Source organism: Buteo buteo, chromosome 13 (assembly GCF_964188355.1).
Source record: "Buteo buteo chromosome 13, bButBut1.hap1.1, whole genome shotgun sequence".
NCBI lineage: Eukaryota > Metazoa > Chordata > Aves > Accipitriformes > Accipitridae > Buteo > Buteo buteo.
The window spans coordinates 1,776,800-1,796,691 of NC_134183.1; the positions used below are offsets into that span (position 1 = coordinate 1,776,800).

Sequence of the window (19,892 nt, forward strand, 5' to 3'; positions counted from 1 at the left end):
GGGTGTGCTGAGCCCCACCGTGTCCCCTCGTTGCAGCCCTGTCCTTAATTACCCCCACTGCCTACAGGAGGGCTCAGTGGGGCACCTCCAGCCCAGACTGGTTCTCCCCTCTTCCCTTCCTCAGGCATTGGGGGCTGAGCCCCTCTGCCCTCCCTGGGGGGGGGCTGTGGGCTTGGCCCCAGGGGTTCCCCCCACCCCGGCCTGGGCGGCACTGCAGAGGCTGCATCTCCCCATCCCACTCGTCTGCCCCGATCCCCTGGGGTTGTTGAGCCGTACACAACACCGGCAGCGTGGCCGGCTCCTGTTGACGCAGCGGCTGGCACCGTGTGTGGCTCCGGCCACGCTCTGCGCCCTCTCCTGGCTTCGCCCGCATCCCCGTGGCACGGTCAGGATGCCATGAGCTGGATGGAAATGTGCCTGTCCCGCACGGGGCACAGCCCGTGCATGGCTCAGGGAAATGCCTTTCCACCTCTCGTTCTTGGTACAATTAGGGCTGGCCCTTAACAAGGCACTTGGCCAAGCTGCAAGGCTGGTGCCCGGCTCCCTTCCCACAGCTGGGGAAGAACCTGCCCCTTGGGCAGCGCTTCCCAGCTCGGGCGCTGGCTGTGCTGGGACACGGCAGCGTTCAGCTGCGGGCTGGGGGACCACGAGCCCTGTCCCCCACTCAGTCCCACAGCCGCGGGTGGAACTCCCTCTCCCCCTCTGTCCACGCTGCCAGGAGAGGACCTGCACCCAGCCGCTACGCCGTGCACCCACACTACAGACGCAGGATGGTTTTGACAGCTCCTGCCCACCCTCCACCCCCCTGAGCAGAGCCTGGGGAAGGGTCCTGACAGGAGGGCTCACCCCCAGCCCCGGCACATGGGATGCCGCCCGTGCGATGGCCCCATCCCTCTGCCGACAGCTGTGCCATGGGGCGAGCGCAGCCGGCGGCTCGTTAATAATTGACGGGTGGGTAAGCAGGGAGGGTGGCTGCTAGGCGATACCGGCCAGGCTGTGTTTACCCAGTGCTGATAACCCTGGCCCAAGCACCGCAGGCTACTCTCACGGGGACAGCAGTGGGTTGGGGGCACGGGGCTTTGCTCAGCATCACTCTCCAGCTGGGAAGAGTCACAGTGCTGCACCGGCATCCCGCTGCTGCCAGCAGCTGCCCTGCTCTGCCCTGCTCCTCGGGCCGGGGACACACCAAGGGACACCCTGCTGCCATGGGTGCTCCACTGGGGTTGGCAGTCGTCTTTGATCCGTGGCTTGGCCCAAGGAGAGGAGATGAAGAACGAGAGGACGCGACTTTCCCACCCTCTGCTCAATCCTGCTGTGACAAAACAGGAAACGTGACATGGAAAGCTCCTGTTTATTTACCCCAAAGAAAAAAAATCAGGAGGGCAAAGGGCCAGGCAGCATCTGTGACCAATGCGAGGGCTTCTACGTGACCCACCGGTCCTGTTTCGGCTACGGCTCCTGCAGAGGGAGAAGGCGTGGGATCAGGGAGCTGTGAGGGGTCGTCTGCTCACCACCCCATGGAGGCAGAGACCCCACGAGCTCTGCCCGGCTCAGGGACAGCAGCCTCATCTCCACATGACCCACGGAGCAGCAACCCTGGCAAGGAGGGGGAAAGAAACACGAAGCTGGAGTGCACTGACCTTGGCAGCATCCTTCTCCTCCTCCTCCTCCTCTTCCTTGTCCTTGGGCAGCTGGCTTTCTTCCCCCTGCGCAGCCGCCGCCTCCTCTCCCGCGCGGTCTTTAACCTGAAAGGCAGAAGCTGATCCCAGTCCCCTGCCCCATGGCCGGGAGTCCCTGCTGCGGTTGCAGGTTCATCCCATCCCCGGTACCTTGCCACCCAGGTGTTGGGTCTCTGCCCGCGCCTGCCTCTGCAGCTCCGCTTCAATGACCTCGAAGAACTCTTTGCGGGCACGGTCGAGCACCTCTTGGGGACTCTCCACCGGCCTCTCCTCCACCTCTGACCCCTGGCCCTCCGACCTGGCACGCTCCTTCAGCCGCATTTCCCGGTGCCGGGCCTCCAGGATCTTCTCCCGCTTCGTCTCCCGCTCAAACATCTAGGGCAAGGAAGCCGGGGAGGGGGGAGCTAAGGGGTGCAGGGTGAGCAGGGGACCCCATGGGACAGCCGTGCTCTGTACAGGGAGAGCGCAGGGCTCTCTGGCAGAGCTGTTGTGCCCGGGGCCAGCGACGTGCCAGCAGTGCCGAGGGCTTTGCTGTGACCTGTCACAGCAGCTCACGGCTCAAAGCTCACGTACAGCGGTGGCCAGCATCTTCTCGTTCCTCTGGAGGGTGCAGAGCCCGGAGGAGATTTCCAGCAGGGTGACCGTGCCGAGCTTCGAGCCGCAGCCAACGATGCACCCGTTGTCCTGCAGGCGCAGGCTGGAGAGGGGTTCGTCACAGACCTGGGGAGGGAGGACGGGGAGGGTGGTGGCACTTAGCCCTGCTGTGATGCCCCACGGGGGAAGTCAGGCAGGATGAGCTGGCAGAGGCAATTCCACGCGGTTGCCAGTAACAGGAGCCTACGTGCAAATTTTTGGGCGCACTAGGCTCCAGGTACAGCTCAGGGCTGAGGGGACAGATGCTGCTCGATGGAGCTTATCCTGAGCTCCATGCAGGCAGGATGGGACCCCATCCCCTGGCTCTGCCTGCTCCGTGCAGGGCAGGGTGGCAGATCTGCCAAGCACCCCGCTGCCGGTGCTGGCCGGGGGCAGCCCCTCGCTCCCCTCCCAGGGTGAGGGGCCCGGAGCTGCTGGGCACCCAACCTTCAGGCTGAGGGAGGGGTCGTTCTGTTTGAAGAGAAAGTCCCAGACATCCAGGGTCCCGTCGGATCTGGTGGTGAAGAAGACGGCCGGCCTCACGGTGCTCCAGCATCCATCCGTCAGGTAGGAGAGGTGGTACCTGCCAGCAGACCCGATGCGGCGGGGATGGGCTCATGGCCGCCATCCCCCTGGGCCCACGGCTGCTGCTTGTGCAGCACCTTCAGCCAAGAGCCCAGGCCCTGGCCCCCTCCGTTCCAGTGCCCTCGGCCACGCTGGCACTGCTCTGCCTTGGTGACCGTCCCACCACCTGAGCCCGACCCGAGCAGACCAGACTCTACTGATCACCTGCCCTGAACATGCTCTTCCACAAAAAAGAAGGTTTTTTGCAGGACAAACACACACTGACACCTACTTGGTCCACATAATTGATGATTCCTTGATCTCCTCTGACCATATCCGAGCAGTCCAGTCACCAACCGTCAGGAAGATTTTGGGGTAGAAAGGGTTCCTGGCCAGCGCATAGACAGGTCCATGGTGGCCACTGTAGGTGCTGGTGATTTTTTCCAGAGGTGTCTTAGCCTTGCGGTTGCAGGCGATGACGATGCCCTGCTCTGTGCCCACCATGAACTTGGTGGGCTGAGGGTAAGAGCAGGAGAGAGCAGCCATCAGCAAGTTGGAGACTCCACGGTGCAGGGGGCAGTGGGGCAGCAAAGGGTCTTGCTGCCTGACCATGGGGGAGCCTGCTGCAGCCACTGCCTGGGGAGGACAGAGCCCTGGGACCTGCCATGATCTGGGGGATTTAGAGATCGAAATGCCAGCAAGACCCTGTGTTTTGGGAGCACATCAACTCCTAATTCTTGAAGATGGGTGAGAACACGCTGCAAGCTGCAGCACGGTGCTTTGGGTCACTCTGGGCATCAGAGGCTTGTGCCGTGCCCCTGGAGCCCTGCCCGCGAGGGTGACCGGGCACTGCCCGCCCGGCTCGGTTCGGCTTGGCTCACCCTCCCGCCCAAGTGAGGATACAGGTTGTGTGCAGGCAGGGTCATCCTGACGGCAGGGCAGGGAGGCTCACCATGGTGGGCTCAAACTCCAGCGTGACGGCACCCAGAGCGTTCTCCAGGACCCCTTTCCGGGTGATGTCCAAGACCAGCATCTCGGTGGGCTCGGACAGCTTGCGGATGTCCCACCACAACACCTGCATGGGACAAGAAGTGGGAGGGGGCTGCAGGAGCTGCTCCCGGCTCAGCTGCAGGTGCCGGGGAGCTGAGTGTCCTAGAGCCAGGCAGCTTCCCTGTGCCAGCCTGTGCTGCCAGCCTGGGGGTCTAGTTCCCATACTGCCATGGCTGGCGAGGGGCAGCGCAGACAGGGGAAGCTCTTTCGGGGTGTCAGCGCCTGCCAGTGTGGCCCCTGTGTGAGTCCCTGGCACCTTTCCCTGCCCCTGCCCTTTACCTGCCCGTCGGTGGAGGCTGAGAAGCACTCGGTGCCCGTTTTGGACTGCAGCCAGATGGCTCCGTAGACAGGGTCCCTGTGGCTGACCTCCACGGCAGACACCTCCACAGGCAGCCCCCCTTTCCTGGTGTCCCAGTAAGCTGGGAAGGAAAAGGAGCTGTCAAGATCTGCACCAGCTCCCTTGCCTAGCTCCTTTGCTTGCCGCTCGTTTTCCGAGGAGATGCTGCCCCACTGCCCAAGCCAGAATGGGGAGCAAACCTCACCAGGTGCTCCCCCCACGCTTCCCAGCCCCAGAACCACGCGCATGTGCTGCGGGCTGGGAGCCTGCTGCTGTGATCACTCGCAGGGATGCCCACTCTGAGTGGTAACGCAGCAATTTGCACCTTCTGCAAACGCCGAGCTAGATGGTGGCAACATACTAAATAGCTGCAGCATTTCTTCAGCGATCATCTCTCTCTGGCAGATGCACTACAATCCCCAGAGACAATAAATCCCCCCGGCTCCCCCCCCTGCTCTGCACAAGGGGTTACAGCAGGAGCAGACATGGTCTAAGCAGCCCCCAGTCCCCTGTCAACTCCAAACAGTGGCTCTTAGGCTCGACGCTGCTAAAAACCAGCCTGTGTGAGCTGACCCTGGCTGTGCTCCCCTCCTGCGTGCCCGCAGGGTGCTGGCTAACGAAGACAGGTCCCCTGCGGACAGCAGCAGCCGTCCTTCCCTATCTCTGCCTCTGACACGTGGCAGAGGGCAAGCCACAGCGCAGGACTGGCCACGGTTCACCAAAGGTTAGGCAGCTGGTCCGTGGTGGCACTGAGCCGCACACGCTCCCTCTTGCTTACTTCTAATTAGGCAATTGGATGTGACGGTGTGTGCTCCGCTGGGCCCATGCCACGCGCCTGGGGAGCACTGTGAAGGATGGGGTGAGATCCCTCCCCTCCATCACCTGCAGAGCGTGCAGTAACAGCCCCATAATGCATGCCCTGTCAGATCTGATTGCTGCTGCAAATGGCAAGGAAAACATCAAAATGAGTGCAATTAAGTCAAAGGGCTCACGTGGCCCAGTAAATAACAGAGCCATAAATGAAGCTGGCAAAGAGGGGCCCTCTTCCAAGCACTTGAAAAAACAGCACAAGAACAATGCAGTGCACGAAACGACAGCAACTCTCCTGGGCTTTTGCCATGCAAAGATACAGGGCCGCGGGTGAGGAGGAAGCACAGCACGCGTGCTGCTCAGCTGTCTGATCCAACAATCCCTGCTGGGATCTCACTGTGGCTGCAGCCGCCTCGCTGCCCCGAGTGCCTGCGAAGGGCTCCCAGGCATGGTGTTCTCCCCTCCCTGGGTACCTGCTCCGGTGAGCACATGCCTGTCCTCCGCACGCAAAGTCCCAGGGCTTCAGGGCGCGCGCGGGATATTCCCAGTCGCAGCACGAATGACACTATGTCCTTTGTGAGTGTAGCAGTGCTGGAACCAGGCTCTTGCTGAATTAAAATGAAGCCAGGCTCTCGTTAGTACAGCCTTATGCCTAATCCATCATCCTTACCCATCTGCCCATTGTAGCATCCTCCCACCAGGACGTGCGAGTCTTTGGGGTTGTATTCCAGGCTCACAAGAGGGGATGACGGCCTGAGAACAAGCTCCGGCTTGTTGGGGTTTTCTGCCAAGAAGGGATGAGTAAAGAGCAAAGCGCAAAGGCAGTTTGGAGGGTGAGCACCCCTGCCTCTAAACCAGCCTCCCGATACCGCACTCCATTGCTCCACACCTGGCTCCCTGCCATGCTGGTGCTTGCCCAGCCATGCTGGATGAGGTGGCCACGTCACCAGGATGCCTCACCTTAGCCAGGGAAGGGAGCTGACCTGTCCTTGCCTGCCAGCCTGGGGACAGACCCCTGGTACCCCAAGCCTTGGTACCCTGACCCCTCTTCTTTTTATTCACTCCAAAATACAACAGGTCTGAGAGAGTCTTTGATAAAACAGGGCAATTCTCAGCCTGGGCTTGTGCTGCCTCTTTCTTCAAGCACAAGTGAACCATATAAAGACAAGAACCCCATAAGAGGAGTGTGGCTCAGCTGCCTGTTGTGGTCACAGGCACTCTAGCTCATGAAGTCATGTAGTGGGATTTTAGTAGTTATTTTCCACCTGTTGGCCAGCTTTCAGGTCCCATTTCTCCCCTTCTCTGCATTGATCTGTGGGCAAAGCAGAAACCGAACCCCTGTTCACCCCCTCTGGAGTGCTGTGTGGCTTCATTACACTCTTTGAAGCCACAAAGTGCTTCCGCAGCGGCAGCATTACTGACTGGTGAGTTTTCCCTTCCCCTTACCAAGGTCCCAGATGTATGAGTCAAAGCTCATGTTTTTCATGTTTTGCTGGAACTCCAGGCTGGAATAAGCCACTGCCAGTTTCTTGCATGTGTCAGGGTGCCAGGAGAGATGCGTGGCTGTCCTCTTGGTTACGTTTGGATCCCTTTTTGATAACAGGACATCAAAGAAAGATGTTAGTTTGCTAACAGCTTTGTCACGCCCTGGGATGAGTCTCCCAAAGGAAACTGTGGGAATCGCAATTAAAACAAGATGCAGCCCTTGAGCATCGAGTGCAGGAAATGGTTCTCTTGGGGGTTGGGTGGGGGGGGAGAAGAGTTGATGATTTAATGAAGTCTTTCCAGTTATATGTTTCTAAGAATCCAATTATGTTACTGGATCTGACTTCTAGAAATGACCTAACAGCCCCTGACATTTGAAAATAATCTTTGAGGCAGCAAAAAAAAAAAAAAAAAAAAAAAAATCCTGTCTAAAGCGCTGTTAGAAGATGCTCAGAGCTGCATCTGTCCTTGCCCCGTGATACCTATCTCCAAAGTGCCTGGGCAGGGTGGAGGGCAGGGAGGGGAGGAATAGATGGAGTTATGGAGTAGGGAGGGGCTGCAGCAGGTCTCTCCATCCATAAACTGCTCCAGCGCTATCCTAAAGCCACTGGGTTTTCCACCTCCTTTGTCTCCAAAGGCAGTTGAATCTGCAGTAGCCCGCTGTGGATTTGGAGAGCCTGCTGACCCCAGCTGGTTGTGCTACCTGATGACATTGATGGTTTTTGCGGAGGGGGACTCGTCTTCCACCTCTACCATCTCCTCCTCTTCAAAGTACTCCTCGTAGATGTTGATGGCATTGTTCTGCTTGACGCAGTGCTCCATCAGCTGCAGGGAAAGCACAGGCAGAGGCCGTGCCTCTGGGGAGCTGCCTAGGTGAGGGAACTGGCAGTGGGTGGGCAAGGGGGCTCTAGGAGTGTGAGGGGAGGAGGAGGGATGGGCAGAGCCTTACGGTGCCGAGGTGCATGATGGTGTTGACGTAGTGTTCGTCTTTCTCCACTTTCTTCCTGAAGCGGATGGTTTGTTCCACCTCCTGCGGGTTGATGTCTTTGGGCCAGCCACCCTCTACATGGTTGACGCCGCGGGATTCCACCTCCACCCGCTCGGTGTTGACCTGGGGGGTGGCGCGGATTAAACGGAGCGAGAATCTGAGCCGAAAAGGCGCAAAACGCCCCTTTGTGCGGTGCCGCCCTGCAGAGCGGCAGCCTGGGAGGCCCTCGACAGCTAGCGGGCAGCCCTCACCTCGTGCTCCGACATGTCCCTGGTGTGCTGGACGTAGCTGTCCACGGGGTTCCTCAGGATGAAGCTGCTGGCCATGCTGGGGTCGGGGGGGATGTCCACGTTCACCTCGGCCGGCCGGTCGGAGAAGCTGCAGGGCCGGCCGAACTCGCTGCGTTTCCGTGTGTACACGTACATGATCTCCATGGCGGCTTCTTCAGCCCCCCCGGCCCTGGGGGGGTCCTGCTCTGTGTGTGCGGGGGGGGGGGGGTCCCGAAAGGGATGAGGGGGACTCAGAGAGGGCCCACCGCGGCAGGGGACACCCCAGCCCTCCTCCCGAGGCCCCAGGTGTCCGGGTGGGGACTGGCCTCTCCCAGCGCGGCCTTACTGGGAGTCACTGGTAGGGCCGCGTCTCCCGCTGCCTGGCAACACTGGAGGGAGATCACGTGACACCCGCCGCCATGTTGGGGAGGGCAAGGCGGGGGTGTCACGTGACGGCCGCCGCTTGCCGCCATGTTGGGAGGGCAACAGCTGGCTAATGAAGGGGGGGGTGTGTGTGTGCAATTAGCACAGGGGACAGTGGCTCTGCTGCCAGCTCCAGCCCCACGCCCCGACTGTGTGGGGTGGAAACCAGGCTGGGCCCCATCGCTGGGGGGACACAGACGGACTGGGTGGGCCACGGCCTGCTCCCTCTAGCCCCAGTGAGGTGACCCCAGCCCCATGGCGGGGCCACCCTCTCTGCTTCCCCCCCACCCCGACCCCAGCCCTCTGCCAGGAGGGAAAGCTGCACCATTCCAATCCTGCAGGAGCAGGCCGGGATCCCGAGGGAGCCACGACATCCCTGCAGCTGGCATGAGTTGCCCCCCCTCCCCGGGGCTGCTGCACGCAGCCATTGCTGCGGAGTCCTGGGGGGTCCGGCACCTCGCCCGGTGCCCGCCGGCACCTGGCACCAGGAGACAGCACCGCTCCCCGCGCACCCACGCTCACGCCGTGTCACCCAAACTGCAGGTTCTGGCTCACTCTGATGGGAGATCGGGTGGGAAAGGAGCACGAGATGCAGCTCTCGACACCCTTTCCCAGGGCACAACCCACCCAAGACCCCTGCAGTCACCTTCCAGCCCCAGCACCATCCTCTATTCCCACCGAGGGCATGCGTCCACGCACGCTGCACCCCCAAAGCCCGCGTCCCCCTCCGCTCCCCAGCACTGACGCACCTGAAATGGCTCCAGTCGTCCCCCAGCTCCTGTCACAGCCAAAACCAGTCCAAGGCGCAGCCAGGGGATTTAAGCCCAATTAAAAACCGCTTTGACTGCAAAGAAATGCTGGGACTGGTGCTTGCACCAATGTGTTTGCACTGGCCATGAAGATTCCAAGCCTGGCAGAGCCGGCACTCCAGGATGAGCAGAGCAACCTGAGCAGGGGCAGCAGATGCAGGTCAGCCCAGAGAAGCCAGCAAGGAGGAGATAAGTTTAGTACAAGTGTTTATTGTCTTTTCCCCAGAGGGCACATACAAATCAGGCCGGACTCCAGCTCCTAGATGGAGTCCTAATGAGGTTAGTTCACATGCGTTTAAAAAACAGCTCTTCTACCAGTACCGTTACATCAAAACATTAAAAGCTGAAAAAAGAAAAAATCCCCTGGAAGTTTCCAACAGCAAGTAATGCTAGTCACATGTAACACAGACAGACAGTGTTAGGGGACTGAAGGGTATGTACAAGTTATCTTTAAAAGACACAGTGAGTCACTGCTATCAAGTAAGACCCCCCTGGCTCGCCCGAGGGGGACAACCTGGCCACCCCAGGGGTCTGCCTGGCTGCAGCACTGTTAGCCAAAGCAGGGAAGAAGGGATGGATAGCCACCACCAGCAGCACAGGAGGCAGCTGCTAATTGCAATCAGACAGGGAAAGCCTTTGCCCTCCCACGGTGTGAGTACAACCTTTGCAGTGAGGAAGAGCCCTGGAGTGAACCCAGCCCTGGCTAAGCCACCGCCGCGGTGCCAAACGTGGTTATGAGAGCTGAACTCGTCCTGGGTTTCGGGGGGAAGAGGGACCAGAAGGATGAGTGGGCAGGAAAACATCCATCACCCTATCCGCAGCCTTTTGGGTTGGAGGTCTGGGTCCATCCCTAGTCAGTGGGATGGATGGAGCAGGGGCTCTCCCTGCCCCATGGCAAGCGAGGGGCTGCCGTGGGGAAGGGGCCTTTGCTTGCATCCCGCCGAGGTTCCAGGGGCAGCCTGTGCCAAAACGGGTAGCCACAAAGGATCCATTTTGGCTCGTGCTTGTTTCCCCCTGCCTCCTTGGCCCCCAGAGCTACTTAGCCTGAAGCCCTGGCAATGCTGGGCAAGCCAGCCAGGGTGGCAGGACCATCCCCTCCCCTCCCCTCCCCAGGACCGCATCCTGCCCCAGGGATGCCTGAGTAGTCCCTAACCCTCTCCCAGGGGATTCATGGTTACCCCAGGGCTGTCCTGCAGAAGGAGGGGAGCCTGCCCCAGCCCATGCTGCCAGCCAGCCCGCCTGCCCTGGGGAGCCAAATTGAGCCTACAAACCAGCCCAAAACCTGCTACCAACATGCACTGCAGTAAAACCACGCCGGAACAGAAGCAGCGAGTCAAACCGCGCCTCAGCCCTGCAGAGAATTCGTAAAACCCAGGAGCAAAGCAAAGGAAAACCAGCAAGGCCAAAACATCCCTAATTCTACAGCCTCTGAACCTGGGGCTAAGGCAGCTCCAGCTGAGGCGGGGGGGAGGCAGTGAGGGGGGCACGGGGAGCCGGCTCTGCCCCTGCGGAGCAGGAGCATGGCAGAGGGGAGCAGCCGGTGTCACCGTCGGCGGGTGGCAAAACTGCCTGCGGGCATCAGGAAGGGGCTGGCATCACTAGTGGTTGGTACTGCATTGCTACGGAGGTGAAGGAGCCGCTGCCCCGGACCTCTGCCCGAGGGGCTGGTGCTGGGGGCAAGCCCGTGGTCCCAGGCTTTGCGCTCCAGGCAGAGGGAACTGGAGAAGGCTTCCCTCTGTGGTGTAAAACATCCCCGAGCTGGTGCAGACGGGAAGGGAAAGGAGAAGCCGACGTGGGGGCATGAAGCGTCTCCGGTCTTCCCGGCACACCAGGAGCTCGGTCGTGGCACTGCCCTGCTACCGACCGGCGTTTGGCCCCGGAGTCGCTGTCGGCCGTAAGGCAGGAAGACTTGAGACTGAGCAGAAGCTGCCAAGGGGGGAAGAGGAGGGTGCGCGGAGCACGCGGGGGACACGGGGCTCCCCACTGCTGGGGTTTGTCCTCTGGCCGCTGCTGCCGGGCTTCCCACCGCGTCTTTTCCAGGTGTCTTTGGTTTCCCGTTACAGAAACGCCGGTGGCATTTTCTCCTCCCGCGAGCTGCTCCGGGCAAGCGCGTTAGGCTGGGAATTCGGTGTTGTTGTGGTGCCTGATGTGCTCATCGGTGACGGACAGGTAGGTGGCTCGCATGCTCGGGGAGTACTGTGGGGAGAGGACACGGGGGGTCAGCGCACCCCCAACCCACAGTGTGCCCCTGCCGAGCTCCCACCAGCCACATCAAACCCAACCCCTGCACCGCCATGTGCCGCTGAGCTGCCAGAGAAAGCCCGAGGATGAAGAGAGAAGATTGCTTCCCATTTTTATTAATCCCCAATTAATCTGCCAGGCTGTCGTGGGTAAGGGGGCCAGACCCTGGGTCACAGCTTTTTGAGGGCTAGAAGAGACCCCCCCTTCCGCCCCAGCCAAGATGCTTCAAGTGCCTCATGCTGTGCTTTGTCCCTTCCCACACTGCTGGGACATTGGCCACATTCGTCTTCCACCTTCCCGACTCCAGCCTGGCTGCAAATTCAGCCCCAATCACCGCATCTGGATGCATCTGATCCCGAGGGGCTCACACCGGGATGCCAGCCATGGGCTTGAGCTCCCCTCCCTGCACCGGCATGGGGACGGTTGCACCCCAGGCACCGGCTTGGGCTGGCGCGGTGGTGGAGCAGGATGGGTCTCTGCGGCAGCTGAGCTGGGTTGTGCCCCCTGATCTTCCCTGTCCACACACAAACCTTACCTCGGGTGTGCTGGCACTCACCGGGTGCCTGCGCCGGCAGTCGCTGCAGGCTGAACCCCCCCGGGGCTCCCCAGTCAGGGCAAGGTCCCCTCGCTGCACTGGGAAGGGGGTAGCAGCGAGCCCAGGGCAGAGGCCAAAACCTCCAGCCCCCCCACACCCTGCCAATGCTGCAGAATTAAATTTCTCCAGCATTTTACAGAAGGGAGGGACACCCGGCCAGGCATTAAGGAAGATTATTCCGAGTTTGTTATTTTGGACCGTGAAAGTCCTTCCTCAGGGATCTGAATCCTGGTTAAATTAGACCATTCAGGGTGGGGAGAAGTGCTCAAATTAATCCCCGCCGTGTTCATCCCCCCCGGGGAAGAGGCTTGCCAGCTGCCAGGTCTGCACAATCGGATTACAGCCTCCCGCGCTGGCGTGGCTCCACGCTTTCACCTGATGGCAAAAATCTTCCCCAGAAGAGGTGAGCACGATGTCCCTGCTGTAGCAGCGTGCCTGGAGCCGCGTCCCCAGCTCCACCGCGGTGCCGCTGCCATGCCCGTGAGGGCTGAGCCGGGGGGCACTACCGCTTTGGATAGAGGCACTGAAGCAGATTAAATGCTGTCAGAAAAGGAGGGGGAAAAACTGTGCCGAGAAGGGGATGGAGACGGGGACCATTTCCACTCCCAACGCATGGGAGCTGCAAATCCTCTTGTACCTGGGCTGGGGACAAAATGTAGCCCTGTCCCTCCCGAGCCCTCCGCACTCTTCCCGAAAGCAAACCAGCCCCACAGGAAAGGAGACTAACGGAGGCACCGTGGAGGGGAAGGAGGACGGGAACCCAGCTGCTGCCCCGGGACGAGGAGGAAGAAGGAAGTGGGTGAACTTACTCTTGATGGGCAACTTAGCTCCAAAATAATTGATGCAAAAAAAAAAAAAAAAAAAAAGAAGAAAAAAAAGAAAAAGAAATAAAGCAGGCATTAACAGACAGGGTGGGTTTAAACAAACAGCAGGGAAATGTAAACATGCATGGGTGACTGTGACAAACGTCTTTTGAAAGCCAGAATAAATAAGAAATAAAGCAAGGAAGAGCAGCTGAAGGGAAGACTATTTTGGTCTCCTCTGAGCACGTGGCTGGTGACCTCTCCCCACAGCCTCCACGGGCCGGCCAGGAACTGGGTTAGCAAGACGGGCAGGAGGGATGCGCTCACAGATAGGGCACGTCCTCTGCAAGGGCAGGAGGAGGGGGCCAAGCTCATCCATCCCTGTCCCCATCCCGGCAAACCTCATCAGTGCCCCAGGTGAGCGGCTTTCCGGCAAAGCAGAGGGTCTCCGCTCCAGCCAGCTAAGCACCCCCCACCCCAGCGCAGAGGGCATCACAAGAAGGACTTGGCCTCGGCCGTCCACCGTACCGTGGGAGGAGGAGAGCCTCTGCCGATCAGGGGGACGTTCTCGTAGCGGGGGTTCCCACCGAACAGCACGGCTTGGTTCCTGAAGGGGGAGAGCCCGTCAGAGTCGGGGGCACAGTGAGACCCCCACCATCATCCTGTGCCCCCAGTGTGGGGTGATGCTCCATCCCCAAGATTTGGGGGGGACACCCAAGGGTCAGCGCCTCGGAGGAAGGGGGTCTTACATGTACTCGGAGACGGGGGCATTGGAGATGGTCTGCGCCGGGGGGTGCAGGCTGCTCTGGCTGCCCAGGCTGCTGCTGTAACTGCAGAAGCTGCGGAGCTGCCCCCGGGCCGGGTTGTGGGTGGCGATGCGACGTGCCTGCGGGTTGAAGGGGTCTTCCTCGTCCATGTCATCGTAGTCCCGGTCCCTGCGGGGACAAGGTGCCAGTGCTCACCCACCCCGGCCCCAAAGGCAATTCCTCCCCCCCGTGCCCAGCTCTCATGCCACGCACGCAGCCCCCGTGCCCCCCAGTGAAGGCAGACCCACCTGCCAGCAAAGTGCTTCCAGGCACGCGGCGTGGCACAGATGATGGTGGAGAAGGAGGCAGCCACCAGCAGGGAGAAGAGCACCAGGTAGAGCAAACCCTCCACCCCGTCGTAGCAGATACCGATGAGGGCGTCCAGGTAGTCCTGCAGCAGGACATGGGATGGGGCAGGGCTGGCGATGGTGGGGGGTGACCCCAGGAGCTGCACACCCCTGTTGCAGTGTCCCCCCCCTCACCTTGTGCAGCCCCCGGCAGTCCAGCATGGCTGTGAGCTGGTGCAGGCTGGTCTCTGAGGAGTTGAGGAGCTGCTGGACCCCCAGGAGGTCTTTCTGTGGGAGAGAGGTGGGGGTTAGTGCAGTGCTGGGCAAGACGGGGGGCAGAGGGGAGGCACGGGGCCCCGGCTCCCCCCACCCCGTACCTCGGCGGTCGGGAAGAGCGGCAGCGCAAACTGTATCAGGCCCTGGATCTGGATCTGCATGGTGGTGAGCGAGCGCTGGAAGACGGTGAGAGCCTGCAGCAGGGGGAGTGGGGAGCAGTCACAGAGCTGCCCAGCCCCTGGGGACACCCCCTGCCCCAGGCAGCACGAAGCGGGGTGCCCGGGTCCCCCGTACCTGCTGGAAGGGGTTGCTCAGGCTCTGGTCACAGTACAGGTAATAGTGAACCACCTCTGCAAAGCGAACGAGAGACATCGGTATGAGCGTTTTCAGGGAGCAGAGAGCAGCGTAGGGGTGGCAGAATGGCAGCGGAAAGCACCAGACCCCCAGGCAGGTTTTGGGGGACCACCGGGGTCCTACCCCAAGCACATCTCCACCCTGCAGCCAGCTCTCACCTGCGCTGATGTCACTCTCCGTCTGGTTCATGATGAACTTATCTGGGGCCACGCAGAAGTCGCTGGCGCCCTGCGAGGATGAGAGGGATGTCGTTGAGGCTGGGAAGGATGGCACGGGTGCCCTCAGCCCTCGGCTCTGTCCCAGCACAGCTGGTACCCCCCCTCCCTTCCCGGCCCCACTCACCACCGCTGCTGCCGTGTCCACAGCCATGGAAGCCCAGCTAAGGATGAGCGTCAACAGCCCGCAGCACAGCATCCTGCAGGGAGAGGGGTGAGCACACCATGGGGTCCGGCTCTGCCGCTCTCGGCAGCTCCAGCACCGCCGAGCCCGGCCACAGGGTACTCACGTGGTGAGGAGGCAGCGGGAGCGCTTGGCCAGCCCCAGACAGGCCAGGAGGCAGACGGTGAGGACGAGGATGAAGAAGAGGAGATAAGCCAACCACCTGGGCGCAGAGGAAGGCTCCGTCACGCACGTCCACCTCCCCAGCCCCCCCAGAAGATGCCTCGGCAGCCCAGCGCCATGGCCCCGCTCACCGGTAATACTCGACATAAGCGACGTGGCCGGCCAGCTCGGTGAGATCAGTGCTGGTGCCCTGCCAGACGGGCAGCCCCGAGAGCTGGAGGACGATGCTGCCGGCCAACTGCTGCATGAACTTGAGGGTCTGCAGGTAGTCCCCTCGTGCGGCCAGGAGCTCGTTCAGCCGCGCCAGGTGCTGCTCCAAGCCCACCTGCATCTGGAGCGTGGTGCCTGCCACCTGGGGATGGTGGGACGGTCAGCCCCCCTGGGACGGCGCCGGGGGCTTCCCTGCCATCAGCCCCGCACCCGGTGGAGCCGCTCACCCCGTCCGTGGGACGCCGACCCTCCAGGAGAACAGCCCCACGTCAACCCCCCCGCACTCGAGCTGGATCCATCCTTCGGGACAGCCCTGCCACGGCCCCCACGGCCCTTCCCGGCCACAAAGGCTCCATTCTGCGGGGTGACGTCACCCTCCCGCGCTCGGCGCCCCGGGGGCTTGGCCGCAGAAGGCAAGGCTCAGCTGGCAGCACAGGACGCCTGGGTCCCTCCAGCCAGATGCCTCCCTTCCCAGTGCTTTAATCAAACCCAGGGTGGAGAATCAATGCGACCCTGGGGGTTGTGGAGGGGGTCGGATGGGGGGGGACCCTGCCCTGCAGCCCTACCAGCGAGTCGATGCCGTTCAGGGTGTGGTTGGCGTGGTCCAGGGCGTAGAGCAGCTGATAAACCCCGTCGTTTGTCTCGCTGTTCCCGTAAAAGCCGATACCGACAGCCGCGCTGTGGGAAGAGAAGGGACCACCAATTAGAGGGGAGGGAAATGCTCACCCCAACATGGGTGCCTTGCCTTGGGGCCAGGGAGGATGTGGGGACACAAGCTGGACAGGGGACACTCCCCAGAGCATCCTGGTTTCGGGGGACACCCCCACCCCCGCAGGGCAGAGCCAAAGCAGATGGGATAACGACATCACCGTGATGGGGACCTGCTCCCTGCCGGTGCCTGTGGGCCCTGGGGATGCCCGATCCCAAAGCTGCTCCACAGGCTGGACACAGCAGGTTTGAAGCTCCTCCTGCCAAACCCTGAGAGACTGAGGGCGGAGGGGCTGGGCAAAGCAGATTAGGGGAATCCACTGGAAGCGACGTCGCTCCCGATTAAACCTGCTCCCAGGCTCAGTCCCAGGAGGGCAGGCGGGCGGCAGGCTGGGGGCCGTGCCGCGGCCGCTCCAGGCCCTGTGGCGAGCTCACCGTGGCTGCTTTGATGCTCCCCGGCACCTGGTGTGCCAGCGGGCGAAGCCAGGCTGGAGGTCGGAGCCAGCTCCGAGGAGGGATGTGCTCCTGCCCTGGCCAGGCACGTGCCTGCACGTGGTGCTCCCTCCCTCCCCGCAGCAGATGCCGATAAAACTGACAGATACCGGCCCATTCGCCACGATTCAGCCTTCAATGGCCACAAACAGCCTCGGCGTGGTGTCGGGGGGGGGGGGTGTGTTTCAAAGTCCCAGGGGAGCCGCAGAACCATCCCCTGCCGGCGTACGCCCCAGCCCTTCCACCACGCTTCATGGGGTGCCCTGAGGCTGGAGGAGCGGGAGGACCCGGGGTCGGGGCGGGAGGGGGGGGATCCTGCCAAGCTCATTAGTGCCATTTCCCTGCTCCGTACAATGCTCGCAGGCAGCCATCTCGCTCCGCCCAGGCAAAACCAGCCCCTTTGTCTGGCGAGCGGGTCATGGCTGGGCAGCGAAAGGGCCCCGTGTCCCATCCCGTCCCCACCTAGGCCAGGCTTGCCGGGGGGCACGCAGGCTGGCTGGCAGGGGTCCTCCGAGCCACGGGCTGCCAAAAACCGAGACGGGCTTGGAAAGCCACCAGAGCGCTGCTGGGTGAAGAAGCGTCCCCTCGCCTAATTGCACTGGTCACAATTAAGGCTGGGTGCACGTGGGACCTGCCAGCTGGGTCACGCTGCTGCCTGCCATCTGCTCCGGGCTGGGATTAGCGACCCGGCCCCGCTCCTGCCCGGGATTAGCCGGGAAGGCAGCATGGCTGTTGCAGGGATGGGGACAGGACTGGCCCGCAGCTGGTCTCTGGGGCTGCCCCGGCATCAGCGGCTGCGCAGAAGGAGGCAGGGATGGACCATATTTAATTGCACAGATCTAATTAAAGCCACTCATGGCCAGAGCATAGAGCCCCCTTGGTGATGGGGGGACAGCACCAGGTCCCTGTCCTCACCAGCAGATGAGCCCGGCGGTGACGGCCATCCAGGTGACGCAGCAGGAGTGGGGCCGCTTGGTCTCAGGCTCCTGGTCCCTCTTGCAGCAGCATAGGCAGATCAGGTAGACGGTGAGGAAGAGGAGGTTGAGGCCGAGGCAGACGGCAGCCACCAAGCCCAGGAAAAGCAGCGACTGGGAAGGAAAGAGGGGACAGTCAGCGCCTGTGACCATGGCTGCCACGTGCCGCAGAGCACCCAGCCAGCAGGCAGGATGCGGCCACATCCAGCGCCTCACGGGACGGTCACACGGGGAAAGAGGAAGCGTCTCCGTCCCCATCCCCATGCAGGGTCGCAGAGGCTGGGCTGCAGCAGCCCTTCTTAGGGGTGCTGGGGCACTGGCACTGCCCCCACGCCCCCCTCCCCAATTTAGGGGTCACGGCGGTTCGTGCCCTGGGTTGCAGGGCACCGGTGCTGCCACCCCCCTTCCTCAATTTCGGGGTCACGGCGGTTCGTGCCCTGGGATGCAGGGCACCGGCGCTGCCCCCCCCCCCTCCAATTTAGGGGTCATGGCGGTCTGTGCCCTGGGATACAGGGCACCGGCGCTCCCCCCCCCCCCTCAATTTAGGGGTCACGGCAGTGCATGCCGTGGGATGTGGGGCACCGGCGCTGCCACCCCCCCCTCCCCAATTTCGGCGTCACGGCGGTCCGTGCCCTGGGATGCTGGGGGCCGTCGTAAGAGCCAAGCGCACGGCACCAAAGCGAAGTAGGACCCCCCCCAGCCTTTGCACCCCCCGAGGGGTGGGGGGGCTCCGACAGAGCCGGCGCTGCCCCGCGGCAGCGGGAGGCCGGGGCGGGGTGGAGGGGTGCGGGGACCGGTGCCGGCTGGCCCGGCGGAGGAGGAGGAGGAGGGTTGCCCCCCCCGGGGAAGAAGGGCGCTTTGTGCTGCCGTGAGATCAGAGCTGGCGCCGGGCGCCGCCGGATGAAAGGGGCGATCGCGCCGCGGGCAAAGGCGCGGGGGGGGGGGGGGGGGGTAGTCCCACCGGCAAGCGGGACCCCAGCCCGGGGAGGGCTCCGTTTCCCCCCTCACCCACCCAAAGAGGGGAGGCGGGGAAGGGGTGGGGGGGTAAGGCGGCGGGGTGGGTACCTGCTGGTAGTCGGGGTCCCGCGGTCGGAAAGCGGCGGGCACGGGCTGGAGGCGCAGGCCGCGGTGCGGCAGCCCGTGTAGCCAGGCCGCCCACCAGGGCGCCAGGTAATCGGCGCGGGCGGGCGGCATGGCGGGGCCGCCGGGGCCGGGCTGGGGCCGCCGAGGGGAGGGGGAGGACGAGGAGGAGGAGGAGGAGGAGGAGGAGGAGGAAGGAGAAGGGGGGGGGGGCGCGCCGCCACGCCGCGGGGCTCTGCCCGCCCACGGCCACGCCCCCTCGGCCACGCCCACGGCCACACCCCCGCCGCCCCGGAGCTGGGACCCGCAACCGATTCACGGCTCGGTGTTACCCCGGCGGGGGGCAACGCACCCGGCACCGCCCGGCTGTAGGGACATCGCACCCATCCACCCGGCTATAGGGGCGCCACGCCTCATCACTGCCCTGCTATAGGGGAATTGCGTCCCATCACTGCCCAGCTGTAGGGGCACCACACCTCATTAACTCCCTGCTATAGGGGAATCACACCCTGTCACCACCCTGCTATAGGGGAATCACACCCCATCACTGCCTTGCTACAGGGGCATCACACCTCATTAGCTCCCTGCTATAGGAGAATCACACCCCATCACCACCTGGCTATAGGTGCAATCACCACCCAGCTATAGGGGCACCACGCCTCGTCACTGCCCTGCTATAGGGGCATTACACCCCATTAGCTCCCTGCTATAAGGGAATCACACCTTATCACTGCCGGGCTATAGGGGCACCACACCCCATCCACTCTGCTATAGGGGCAGCATGCCTCATTAGCTCCCTGCTATAGGGGAATCAATCACATCCCATCACTGCCCAGCTATAGGGGCACCACACCTCATTAACTCCCTGCTATAGGAGAATCACACCCTGTCACCACCTGGCTATAGGTGCAGTCACCAGCCAGCTATAGGGGAATCACACCCCATCACTGCCCTGCTGTAGGGGCACCACACCTCATCACCACCCTGCTATAGGGGCATTGCACCTCGTTAGCTCCCTGGTGTAGGAGAATCACACCCCATCACTGCCCTACTATAGGTACAATCACTGCCCAGCTATAGGAGCACCACCCCCCCCTCCCCTATAAGGGCACCGCACCCCTTCCTCCACCACCTGCTGGGGCCCATGGGCCACAGGGAAGGGACCCTGCTGTTCCAGACCCTGCTCCAGCAGGCATGGCACAGCCGGGGGTGCCCGGCCATCGCCCCACCACAGCTGCCTGCAGATGGAGGCAGCTCCAGGCCTGGCAAACTGGAGCCGACCCAAAAACTGGCCCCGCCGGGCCTGCCCCAGGGACGGCACTGCCGGCACACCACCCCGCTGTCCTGGTTAACTATCCCAAGCTGAAACCAGGACGGGTTCCCCACCATGTCCGCTCGCGGCGCTGCTCACTGCAGACCGGAGCCACCCCACTTCATCCCAGTGCACCCCAGTCCCAC

General features: G+C 62.4%; 2 protein-coding genes across 2 annotated transcripts; both read right to left on the reverse strand.

Annotated features, from left to right (window-relative positions):
• Positions 1-1,344: 1,344 nt before the first annotated feature.
• On the reverse strand, positions 1,345-8,154 carry DNAI2 (dynein axonemal intermediate chain 2). Its single transcript, XM_075043848.1, has 13 exons — positions 7,798-8,154; positions 7,508-7,669; positions 7,262-7,383; positions 6,520-6,662; positions 5,744-5,857; positions 4,206-4,345; positions 3,829-3,951; positions 3,169-3,392; positions 2,760-2,895; positions 2,253-2,399; positions 1,830-2,054; positions 1,641-1,745; positions 1,345-1,458 (listed from the first exon to the last, which is right to left on the reverse strand). The coding sequence occupies exons 1-13, from the start codon at positions 7,978-7,980 to the stop codon at positions 1,450-1,452; spliced, it is 1,833 nt and encodes a 610-aa protein (XP_074899949.1). The 5' UTR covers positions 7,981-8,154; the 3' UTR covers positions 1,345-1,449.
• Positions 8,155-9,251: 1,097 nt separating this feature from the next.
• TTYH2 (tweety family member 2) lies at positions 9,252-18,573 on the reverse strand. Its single transcript, XM_075044198.1, has 14 exons — positions 18,420-18,573; positions 17,296-17,468; positions 15,747-15,858; positions 15,102-15,322; positions 14,915-15,010; positions 14,752-14,824; positions 14,568-14,637; positions 14,350-14,405; positions 14,157-14,249; positions 13,975-14,067; positions 13,741-13,883; positions 13,436-13,621; positions 13,215-13,293; positions 9,252-11,243 (listed from the first exon to the last, which is right to left on the reverse strand). Exons 1-14 carry the CDS (start codon positions 18,546-18,548, stop codon positions 11,160-11,162), a joined length of 1,608 nt encoding a protein of 535 aa, XP_074900299.1. The 5' UTR covers positions 18,549-18,573; the 3' UTR covers positions 9,252-11,159.
• Between the last annotated feature and the right edge of the window lie 1,319 nt (positions 18,574-19,892).